Below are 12,400 nucleotides of genomic sequence, written 5' to 3' on the forward strand. Positions count from 1 at the left end.
TGGGTTTGCCTAGAATGGACCTAATGTAGGAAAGCACTTGATATAATGCGAAAACTAAAAAAATAATAATAATAAATAAATAAATATGATTATATTATGGAAAGCAAGATGGAATATGATACAAAATGTTGGGGAGCCAAGACTGGTTTGGCTCAGTGGATAGAGCGTCAGACTGAAAGGTCCCAGGTTCGATTCCGGTCAAGGGCATGTACCTTGGTTGCAGGCACATCCCCAGTAGGGGGTGTGCAAGAGGCAGCTGATCGATGATTCTCTCTCATCGATGTTTCTAACTCTCTGTCCCTCTCTCTTCCTCTCTGTGAAAAATCAACAAAATATATATTTTTTTTTAAATGTTGGGGAGTAAGGATGGAACAAATCAGGGAACCTGGAGATGTGTTAAATAGTTTGAATTTTATTCCAAGGGAAATGAAAAGCCAATGAACAGTTTTAAGCAGGAAATTTAGGTGATTATATTTCTATATTTGGACATATTTAAAACATTTCAGGCACATAGCCACTCCTAGCTTTGCTTGATGCTTCAGACCAATGCTTCTGATGGAAACAACTAGAAAATCTGGGTAAAGCACACACACACACACACACACACATATATACATACACACACCTATTTAAAGGCATGATAGAGTTGTTGAGACAACCAGGAGTTGAGAGAACAAAATCCTAGAAAAGAGAGAACCACAGAGAGGCAAGCCAAAATTCTGCAGTCACTCTTTCCCACAGGACATGTTCCAAAACTAGGTGAGGGGTTAAAGGGCTGAAGATCCAGGGAAAGAGCCTCCACAGAGTTGCTATTAAGAGGCAAAACACCAAAAGAAATTCTAGTAGTTTCTTGAGGCCAGAAAGACAAAAATTGTAGACCTAAGTGGCCAAAATCCCAGTAAGAAGCAGAAAACTAAGCGCAACACTTGGCTGGTCTTCCCTTAAACACATCGGCTGAATTCTGAAGATGTATAGGGCTGGGGGCTAAGAAGCCAAGAGAGAGCTCTCAAAAAGCTTTAGTGGGAGTGCAGAGGAGAGAAAAATTAGGGTTCTGAACTAACCAGGGGAAGAAGTCATCAAGAACACCCATGCTGCCCTAGCTGGTTTGGCTCAGTGGATAGAGCATCAATCTGATCACTAAAGGGTCCCAGGTTTGATTCCAGTCAAGAGCATGTACCTTGGTTGCAGGCTCCCGGCCCTGATCCAGGGCATGCAGGAGGCAATCCATCGGTTTATCTCTCTCACATCAGTGTTTCTTTCTGTCTCCCCCACTTCCTTCCATTCTCTCTAAAAATTAATGTAAAAAAATATCCTCGGGTGAGGATTTAAAAAAAAAGAAAAGAAAAGAAAAGAACCCATACTCTTAGCTAAAATCCCAAGAAGACTATACCCTAAAAAGAGGTATCAGCTGGTGGCAGACAGAGCTTTATCAAAATTAAAACATAGTAGCAGGCTCAGTTTCTAATTGAATTATAATAATCAGTCCCCCAATATGCCTGCCTAGCAGCTATTTTCTCTGTAGGAAAAAACATTATCTACAACATCTACAATTTTTCATACAAAATGTTGAATATATAATAAAAATTTACTAGGTATGCCAAGATACAGACCCAAAACCCTGCCAGGGAGGGAGGGAGATCACACACAAAGTGATTCAGATATTGGAGTTAGTAGAAAAAGAGTTTAACTAGGATTATATACCCAAAAATATGGTAAATGGTTGGAGAAATTCCATAAAAAGGCAGAGAATTTTATCAAAGAATAAGAATCAATAAATGGGATCGAATGAAAAAAAAAAAAAAAAGGACAAATGATATTTCTAAGACTGTGAAATTAAGAACTCAACACTGAAAAACATATTCAATATAGCAGAAGAGATCATAAATTGGAAGGCAGGTCAAAAATTTTTCAAAACTGAAGGCCAGCCCTAACAAGTTTGGCTCAGTGGATAGAGCGTCGGCCTGCGGACTGAAGGGTCCCAGGTTCGATTCCGGTCAAGAGCATGTAGCTTGGTTGCGGGAATATCCCCAGTCGGGGTGTTCAGGAGGCAGCTGATCAATGTTTCTCTCTCATCGATGGTTCTAACTTCCTAACCCTCTCCCTTCCTCTCTGTAAAAAAATCAATAAATATATATTTTTTAAATTAAGCCCAAAGAAAATGCTAAATGAAAAATAAGAATGTAAGAGATGTGCAATCAAATAAAAAGGTTTACATTATGTAAATTTGAGGACAGAATAAGAATGATTGGAACAGAATAAGAATGAATGGAACAGTAAAAGTATTTAAAGAGATAATAGCAAGTCATTAGCAATATCAATACACAAATACAAAAATTACTAAGAATCCCTGCAGAACTGACAGCAAAACAACAACAACAAAACATCAATAATGACAAACCTAGGAACATCTCAGAAAAACTGATAAAAACTAAAGATGAAGAAAGAATCCTAAAAGCAGCTGGAGGAAAAAAGACACATTCTCTTCAAAGGAGTAATAATAATAATAATAATAATGTTGACTAATGGCTGACTTTGCAACAGAAATAATGGAAGCTTAAAGACAGTGGAACTTTTTAAAGTGCTGAAAAAGCATCAGTCAAAAATAATGGTAAAAATAAGACATTTTCAGATAAGTAAAAATTGAGATTTGTCACCAGCACTCACTTTTTTTAAATGCTAATGAAAGTCCCATTGGGCAGAAGAAAATAATCCCAGATAAAAGCATGGTAATATAGGAAAATATAAAGAGCAATGGAAAAATCCTATATAATAAAAGGCTAATATGCAAATTGTCCCCTTGACCAGGAGGTTGGCCAATTGCCCATGCCCCTCCCCCTGGCCAGGCTGGCCAGACCCACCCATGCACGAATTCATGCACTGAGCCTCTAACACACACACTGAGTGGCCAGATTATTATGCATTCAGAGATCATAAAAATCTGGCCACTCAGTGTAGTTGATATGTATGCTACTCCTTAACTGCACCTCTACCCACTCCACGAGTGATAGACCACTCTCCCAAACTTGGTGTTCACCATTCTTTTGCACTTTCACTCTTATATAAGCTCAACTAAACAATATATAGAACTGTTTTTGCATGTTTTTAAGCTGTTCCTTATAAGGTAATTTGATTTCTATTTCTAAAAGCATCCTAAAAGGGGAACTGCTGAACTATAGAACTGTTGAGTGTCAAACTCATCTATCTGAGGAGTAAGGAAATAAAGAGAGGTTGTGGGCACAGTTTAACTGTGAAGTGGACCAAAGAAAGAGTTGTGACAAGTGAGGCCAAAAAAAGAGTTCTTAAAAATGGTAGATCAAGCTTGATCTACTTGAGAGAAAACAATGAAGACAAAGAAGAGATGAGAAATCAAGGAAAGAACAAGGTCCTTGAGAAGGTGAGAGGGGATGGGATGTGATGTGCTGGCCGTTTGTTCTTTGCTGGGACAGAATGTCTTCTTGCTTTTTAACTAGAACGAAATAAAAGGGCAACAGTTGGTTGGCTGGTGGTGGAAAGATAAGGGAGTTCCCCATCCCATGGTTGCTACTTTTTTCAATGATCATGAGTCATTATCTGAAAAGGGTGGATACGGGAAGTGTTGAAACCCGTGGAGAAACATGGCATGAAATTGCATTGGAAAAGCATCCCAGTACGGTAGGGAGTGGTTAAGAAAAATCAAAGATTCCAATAACCAAAGGTTAAATGCCCAACAGAAATCCAAACTCTCACAATGTAGTGTCGATACCATTGTAATTAACCTAGTTATTCATAACAGGAAAGGAGCAATGGGAAGGCCAAATACTATTGGCATGTCATCGGAGCAGCTTCACCAAGAAAAGCTAAAGCTTTACGCTCCCCCAAGGAGCCACCGGTCAGTCTGTTGCCTGCAGGTCCCTGGGGGAAGGGACTGGACAGGAAGAAGGATGGGTGCATGTGCAATAACAATAAGTCAGGGTGACCTTGGAAAAATACTTGTCTGTCAGTCACACCTGGGAGCAGGTCATTGGTCAAAATGGACATGGCCACTGCAAGGGTGTGAAATTTGGGATATTTAATCCCTTATACAAAGGAACTCAGTCTCTGATGCTCTTGATTCCTCTTATGCTCCTGGCACTCTTATTGTTCACAGCACTCTTCTGTATTTGCCCATATGGCCCACTGCCATGTGGACCCCACACACAATGGACTGATAGGTTGCTGCTAGCCTGATGCTGAACTGGGCCTGGTTTCCACATGGAAAGAAAACTCTGGACACTGGCTTTGCTTCTAGCTCTACTGAAACCCCAGCTACACTTCTTCTCTGATTGAACTAAAGGAATTGGAACTTTAGAGACAGAAATATAATTCCACACAAATAAAAATCCCCCATCCTCCCATGTGAGTCTCAGAAAATTCTTTTTCTCAAGATATTATAAGGACCCCCACCCCCAGCACCCAGTGGGGAACAAGACACCCCAATTTCTCTGACAACAGTATGAGCCCAAAAGCAGAAATATTATTATTCATCTCTGATATGCTGCATAAAACACAGCATACCCCATAGTAGATACTCAAAAGAGAATGAATACATAAATGAAGATTAATTTTTTTTCTATTTTCTTAGCATATTTTAATGTATCAGTCATATTCTACAATGGAACTGAAGGAAAAAAAAACACAGTATTTTCAAAAATAATTCACCTTAGATGCAATTGTATTTTCCTTTTTCTCATTTTTAGTTCTGTGTGTTCTTAGAAGAAAAGCAATCTGTGTCTCCCATGTAATCAATTCTTCATATTATGTAAAGAAATGACAAGTTCATCTTCTAAAATAGTAAAAATCATCAATGGCACAATTCCTATGGGAAATGAAGAGACAGAATCTATATCCCTTTATTACCACAATTTGTGGCATCATAAGGACATAACAGATTAGAATCTCTTGACAAGGATTAACCTCTTCTCTGTATTCAAGATGTTCCTGTTGCCAGTAAATCACACTGCACACTGAGTGAAGAAAACCTTAGTCAGGGTGGTCCCACTCAAACCTAAATGTGCCCAGAACAGAAGCACTGGATGTCTTAGGAGATGGTTAGTGCACTGTGTTAATTATCATTTATCAATTACGAAATGACAAAAGATTATAAATGCATTACTTGCAGTATGAATTATCTGCTTTACTCCACTAAGTTCCTTTTAAAAGGGCTCCATTCATGCAAGAAGCACAGCTTTGGCGGGCCGAGCAGTCAGATTGTTGCGCTTATAATTCATGTTTATACTTACTATATATGTTGAGTGCGCTTTCCTAGTCCCTGTTGCCACAACCAGACTGTAAATGCATATGTTTTTTCCAGGCTGAACTACAGTCATTCAGAACTTCAGCTGTCAAGTTTGGAGCTAATATTCTCATATATGCATTTCATCTTCTACTACCAAAAATAATTATTTGCTGTCAGAAGCTCCTGACATATAAAATGGCAAGATCCATTAAAAAATAATAATATTCTGGCCGTTTAACTAAATGCAGCTACACTATATGTGGTTTTTTTCCTTGAAAACACCCCCTTTCCAATCATTCTCTTTATTAAGTTATTATAAACCCTGGCCAAGCAGTAAAATAGCAGAACATGTTAAATACCAGCAAACCACAAACAGCAGTGTTTACAGGGAGGAAAAGGAGGAAAAATCTGTTTCAGGCTAGACCATCCTTTGAGGTACTGTCAATTTTAAGTGTGGCGGCATCAATTATTTCTCCTACGCCGAGAGGTCTACATATTTAAAGGTTCTGTAGGTCCCCAAAGAAAATAAGCAACCATTTCTCTGTATCGTTAAACACAACCGAATACCAGTTCTGTGCTGGTTTTAAAATACCAGCAGACTTCTGAGTGTGAATATTCAGGTTTAAAATTTCCATTTCTAGGGAAGCAAAGAGTTGTTCTCTGGCCAAAAAGTATCGGGATCACACGTCACGTTGTTGGTTGCACAGTATTTCTAGGGCCAGAGACTAGCTCCATGGCAGAATCCTGTTTTAACCCTGGAGTCTGAAGAAACCCTGGGATCTCCTAGTCCAATCTGATACGATAGGCAGAAATGTTCCCCCCAGCACCCCCTGACAGATGGCCAGCCTATGTTTCAATGACTCCTCCGGTGGGGGAGTTCTCAAGAGAAGATTCCCAAGGGGTATGATGAAAAGGCTAGAACCAACCACTCAGACGGGAAGTAAGGCTCCAGTCAGTAAGCCTACAATAGAAGATGCAGACAGCGTTGCCAAACACAGAAAGCAGACTTCCAAAAGAATAATATTCAGGATCAGCGATCATAGGGGGTGTAACGCCGAGGTGTAACACCCACCCCCCTCCCCCCCCCGCTCCTCCCCCCTAATTCTGGGACCATCCTAGATCTTTTCATTGGCCTGGAGAGTAGCAAGGTGACTTCTCAGACTGATTTCTTAAAGTAAGCATTGACTCTTTAGGGCTCGCAGCAAGGGGTTTGCCAAGTTCAGAAAGGATCACATTCCTTCTGAAAACCAAGACAAGGGACCCCCTGGTGGAACTGCTAATGCTTGAAATACTCTTAACTTGGGTCTTAAAAATCTTCCCTAGAGTAAATCGGTGAACGTGTCCAGCTCTTTAAAAAAAAAAAGTGAACAAAGGCTTTGCTCTCACTGATGGGGCTGATGTGTGTGGTGGGGTTGATGTGTTAAGCGCACCCCCTTCATCCCACCGTGACATCTGGCTTCCCAGGAAAGGGGAGCTACCTGCAAGCACATCCCCCCAGTCAGCCGGACCCCGGGACCGGGACCGGGACCAGGACCGGGACCGGGACCGGGACCAGGACCGGGACCGGGACCGGGACGGGGCGGTCCGGCCCTTACCTGTCGATGCTGATCACGCACAGGGTCATGATCGAGGCCGTGCAGCACATGACGTCCATGGCGATGAAGACGTTGCAGAAGAAGTGGCCGAAGATCCACTTGCCCCCGATGAGGTCGGTGACGCTGACGAAGGGCATGACCGCCACGGCCACCGAGAGGTCGGCCAGCGCCAGGGACACGATCAGGTAGTTGGAGGGCTGGCGGAGCTTCTTGACGAAGCACACGGAGATCACCACCAGGCAGTTGCCGGCGATCGTCAGCAGCGTGATGAGCGTCAGGATGGAGCCGATGACAACTTTCTCGGCTCTGCCGTAGTTGATCTGCTCCCCGCAGCCGGCGGAGGACGCATTGTCCGGGGGCACGTCCCAGGTGGGCACGGGGCTGGCGGTCCCCGCGGGGGCCCCGCGCAGCAGGTGCGGCGCCCAGGAGGAGCTCGCCAGCCGGCCGGCGGCGCCGTCGGGGCTCAGGTCCGGCAGCCCCACCTCGGGCAGCAGGACGGAGCGGAGGTGCCCGTACAGGTCCGGGCGGCCGCTGCTGTTAACGTCCATCATCGTGCCGCCGTGCGCCGCCGCCGCTGCCCATGGAGCCGGCGCCCCGCCGCCACGCGCTCCCGGCTCCCGGTGCAGGGGCTTCACCTCCGCGCCGGTTCCGCTCCGCCCGGCCCCGCCATGGGGGCCCCGCGCCCGCCGCTGGGGGGCGCCCGGCTCGGCCTCGCGGCCCCGCACGTCCCGGGCCCCCCAGCCGCTGCTGCGGACCAGGCGGGAGCGCGGGGGCGCGGGGACTCCCTGCGGGGAGGCGCGGGGGGCGCCCCACGGACGCCCGGGGCTCGCGGGGGCTCGTGCGGGCGGACCGCGATCGGCTGGCCGCTCCGCCCGCAGCCCGCAGCCCGCAGCCGCCGCGCGGCTCGGCGGAGAGCGCCGGGGAGGCAGCCGCACAAGTTGCGGAGGGCGCCCCGCCCCTCGCGCCCGCCGCCGCCGCTCCCCTGCGGCAGCCGCGCCGCGTCCCCGCCGCCGCCGAGCTAGCTGCCCTCGCCCCTCGGACCCCGGACCGGGCTTCCCCCCGCACCGGGCAGGGGCCGCCGCGCCGCCGCCGCGCCTCCGCACTGGGCGGGGGTGGCGCCTCCCGCGCCAGCCGGGATCCCTAGCGGGCCAGCCCGCGGGTCCTGGCCGAGGGAGGCTCGGACCCCCGGGACGCACCTGCACCTGCTCCGGGCTGTAAACGACCCGCCTGTGCAGCCCGCGGGCATGCGGACTCATACAAAATTAAGAATCTGGAGAGGAATCTTCTCTTCTCCCCCCCTCCCCCCCACCTCCACCCTTTAATTAAAAAAGCATTTTCAAGCACTACACCAAGCAACAAATAGATACTTCCGTTTCCTATTTTTGACCACTTATGGGAGAGAGCAGTGATGCAAAAGAAGGGAGCCCCGAATGGGGTGGTGGTGGTGGAATCTCAGAAAAAGAAGGGGGGAAAAAGGAGGCGAGGGAAAGATGCCTTCAGGTCACAGCACCGTCCGAGTGTCTAGAAAGCAGGCCTTTTAGTCGTGAAAATAGACCCTGCTATTTTTTAGCTTCAGACTTCAAAGCCTCATCTGTTGAAAGGAGGGTTCATTTTCCCAGGACATCCTGGAAATGTGGCACAGAGACGCAGACATGGCCTGTTACAATGTTCTTCAGAAGAATCCTGGAGGAGTATGTTGATTTAGTGCCTATGGCCGAAAATCCCCTTGGGACTCAACCCCTGTCAAGAGTGGCTGATTTTTATTATTCCTGAGACTTACGTCATTTTGTTTCAAGGTTGTATTGGAAGCCAGCGGTGATTTCTTTAGTTTAAGACTCTTAAAATAATTAAATCTTTCTTTTCTAGTTAGGCCCTAGCGGATCGTAAATGAAAAGAACAAACCTCAAAATGTATTGATCTGAATGCTGAATAATACGCTCATTCTTCAAGGTAGATATTAGCCCTATCCATCCAGATAAGGAAACGCATTTGCTATTGCCATCAAATGGTAATACATTTTTTAAAAAAACAAATTTACGTAGGAAAAATCCTTAAAAGGTGGACAATGTCCACAGCTCTCTCGATATTAATGAAAATGTCAGGGGCTCTCCTCTGCCTGGGATAAGGAGATCAATATATTGAGTCAGAGGAAGACTAGATGATAATATGTAAGCCACAAAGCAATACTATTGAATATTTAAGAAGATGGATGAGGAAATTTCTTCAACCTTGGTTATGTTAATATTAAACATCCTTTCAGACAAAAGAAAACTAGTTTGTAGTCAAAAGCCATTTAAGAAACCATTTGTTGCTGAAACCGGTTTGGCTCAGTGGATAGAGCTTCGGCCTGCGGACTGAAAGGTCCCAGGTTTGATTACAGTCAAGGGCATGTACCTTGGTTGCTGGCATATACCCAGTAGGGGGTGTGCAAGAGGCAGCTAATGGATGTTTCTCTCTCATCAATGTTTCTAACTCTCTATCCCTCTCTCTTCCTCTCTGTAAAAACTCAATAAATATATATTAAATAAATAAATAAAATAATAAAGATATTTTTTTAAAAAAAAGAAACCATTTGCTGACTGTCCAATACAGAGAGGGAAATAGAGACCTATTTCCAGCAGAAGTTTAATGACTTGTCCTTGATCGTTCATGCCTGCATTGAAAAGTCTTCATTTTTTGGTTTTGAGGTTTGGAATTGTCTCAAGGCCTCTTAAAATTCCCACGGTAATAAATTTTACAAAATACTTTTGACTTTTCTCATTTTTTCCCCCTGGAATAATCAGGTCAGTTTGTCTCTTTTAAATAATATTCCAGCCAGGCCGACGTGGCTCAGTGGTTGAGCACTGACCTATGCACCAGGAGGTCACGGTTCAATTCTGGGTCAAGGCACATGCTAGAGTTTGGAGCGTGCTGGAAGCAGCCAATTAATGATTCTCCCTCATTGATGTTTCTCTTTCTCTTTTTCTTCCCCTTTCTCTCTGAAATCAATGAAAACATATTTTAAATAAATAAATAAATAAATAAATAAATAAATAATGTCCCACATTAATTAATTATACAAAGAACTTAAAAAGCAATAGATGCATTTTTAATTGAATCTACATTCTATATAATTTTTCACTCTTATCAGCATTTACCCAACCCACTTATATTTCAAAGCAACTTCTGATGTTGTTTTGCTTTTGTATTCTGATTGCAGGACATACAAACTCACCAAATATGCAGAAAAATTCTACTTTCACATTTACTTCCTTTTCCATTTCCATATAGCATCAGGTTCAAACTCCCCTTTTTATAGAGCAATCACCTCTATTCTATTATTCCTGGTGATGGCTGGGTGTATTTCCTAAGAGTTCTAGGATTTAATTTATAAGCTGTCACAATGTGTATAAACATAGTTATTGAAAATCTCAGCATCTGCAGCATTACCTTGCTCATGCTGAGTTTAAATTTCATCTATCATTGTATTATTCCAAAATCCTGACAGAACAATCTGGAATTCTTTACATTTCCCTCTCAACTTTGACTAACAAATAGTCCTATCTTCATAAAAATGCTAAAATCTTGTGTATGCTTTTCCACAATTTTCTCTGGAAATAAAAAGCTAAAAATAACAGCTTCACAAAAAGTACTTCATAAAATACCTAAACATTCATCTGAATTTTTTATTTGTTCTGCCCTTGGCTTCCTGGTGTTTTAAAATCCATATAAAGGTGTTGCTTCCTTCACCATCACCCCCTACCTGCAGCCCCCACCCACATACCCCCTCTTTGGCACTTACCCTGGAGATAGAGACGTATTGGCATCTAAATCAAACCATGTTTTTAGATTTTCTCCCTTTTGTTTGTTTCATTTAAAAAATAGCTGATGCTTTTAAAAGTACCAAACCTTGTCTAGACTCGCATTGCGTATAACCCACATTCTCATTAAATTGTCAGTGAGGGCACCTGAGAATTACAGTTTTGTGATGTAATCTCCCAACAGGCAATCCTCCTCTCATAACTGCTCTGGGGGAGTACAGGATAGCATAACCTACAACAGGAACTGCTTTCTATAAGCTCTTCTTTATCCCAAGTACTCATCTAGCCCATCCAAATGCATGTGCTTAATCATGTCTATAGAAAACCACACATTTCTATCTATAGGACATACGCATAAGAGAGTTTCTTTTCCCATACACCAGCATACTCTGACAATCTAGATTTACTTAAAAAGCACAGGTAAAATAAAGCTTTTTATGCCATAGGAATCAATAACTCACTAGTCAGTTAAGCAAACTAATGTCATGCTGACTGGGGTTCCAATAATTTCCAATGACGATGTAGCTGACTTCCTATAGGACTAGTTTTTACTTCTCAAAAATGTTTAGATGCTCACTTTTTAACCCTCCCATTGCCTCACTCAACTAAACTAATTGTGTGGGTGAGAAAAGACCCCAGAATTGGATGAGAAAAGTCTAGGAAAACTAGCGCTAAGATTATTGTGTCTAAACACCCGAACATGACCCTGTGGCTGCCAGTCGGGCTACAGAGCAGTAGCATAGAAACAGAACACACATCTTAGGACTGAGATCCGTCAACAGAAATTCTGGGGTGGCCTACTTCGGATAAAACAGTCCAACAAACAGGAAGTATCTCCTCTGTGACAATTCTTCTCACCATAGTTAATACAATCGTTTCCAGACTCTTAAAGCACATTTTTTCAAATCTTTATTATAGCACCTAGTGTTGCATTATGCTTTCCATTTACATGACTGTCTTCCCTATTAGGCTATGAACTTCCCAAAGGAGGTATGTTTTCTTATTCCTGCTACATACTAGGAGTTTTGTTAACATTTGTTGGCGGGGGCAGGGGGGGGGGAGTAGTGTAGAATAATGGCCTATAACCAAGAGTCATTCATGATTTTAAACAATTACTCAGCTTAAAGTGAATTGTGAGTTTTAATTTAGATACATGTGCCTTTTAATTATGCTACTTTTATTTGCATTATCCCTAACTATTAAATGTGCCTTTTTCCTTTGGTTTCTTCCATTTAGAAAAATTTCGTTCCCTTTACAAAATAAATATAACCTTTAAATGTAAGTTTTTAAAAAGATGAACAGAGAACAGATAGATCCAAGAACATATATTTATTTTATAACTCAGTCTTTTGTACTACCCATTCTGGAATATAAGTGGTACATGCACGCCCCCTAGAGGGCATTCCTCAATACAAATTTCACAGAGAGAACTCCATGGAAAGCTTAGTAAAAGAGTATTCTTGGCAGTTCAAAATTCCCTCAGCATCCACTACTGGAATATGAACTGCGTGTGAGGCATGCTTAATTACCATGGCTATTATTTATATAGTTTTTAGGTTTTGAGCTCAAAGTCATTTCTAGTTAATAGTACAATAAATTGGCCAAAGTCTTGCCACATCGTGTTTATGTTGTATTCTACTGGGATCAATATTAACTGATGCAGTTAACATTGATCCCAGTAGAATTGGCCATGATTACTAATTCTGACAAGACAACTTTAAAATTCTTAAAATTATTCATACACAAAAATA

At 43.0% G+C, this 12,400-nt stretch overlaps 1 protein-coding gene across 2 annotated transcripts in view; it reads right to left on the reverse strand.

Annotated features, from left to right (window-relative positions):
* The window catches only part of HTR7 (5-hydroxytryptamine receptor 7), a 61,339-nt gene extending 53,602 nt beyond the window's left edge, over nucleotides 1-7,737 (reverse strand). For both annotated transcript variants that reach the window (XM_084904341.1, XM_084904342.1), the window contains exon 1: nucleotides 6,850-7,737. In XM_084904341.1, the coding sequence (XP_084760467.1) occupies nucleotides 6,850-7,400 (551 nt within the window). In that variant the 5' untranslated portion in view covers nucleotides 7,401-7,737. The remainder of the gene's footprint in view (nucleotides 1-6,849) is intronic.
* Nucleotides 7,738-12,400: the final 4,663 nt, after the last annotated feature.

Source organism: Pipistrellus hanaki, assembly GCF_964339955.1.
Source record: "Pipistrellus hanaki genome assembly, chromosome: 14".
Classification (NCBI taxonomy): Eukaryota; Metazoa; Chordata; class Mammalia; order Chiroptera; family Vespertilionidae; genus Pipistrellus; species Pipistrellus hanaki.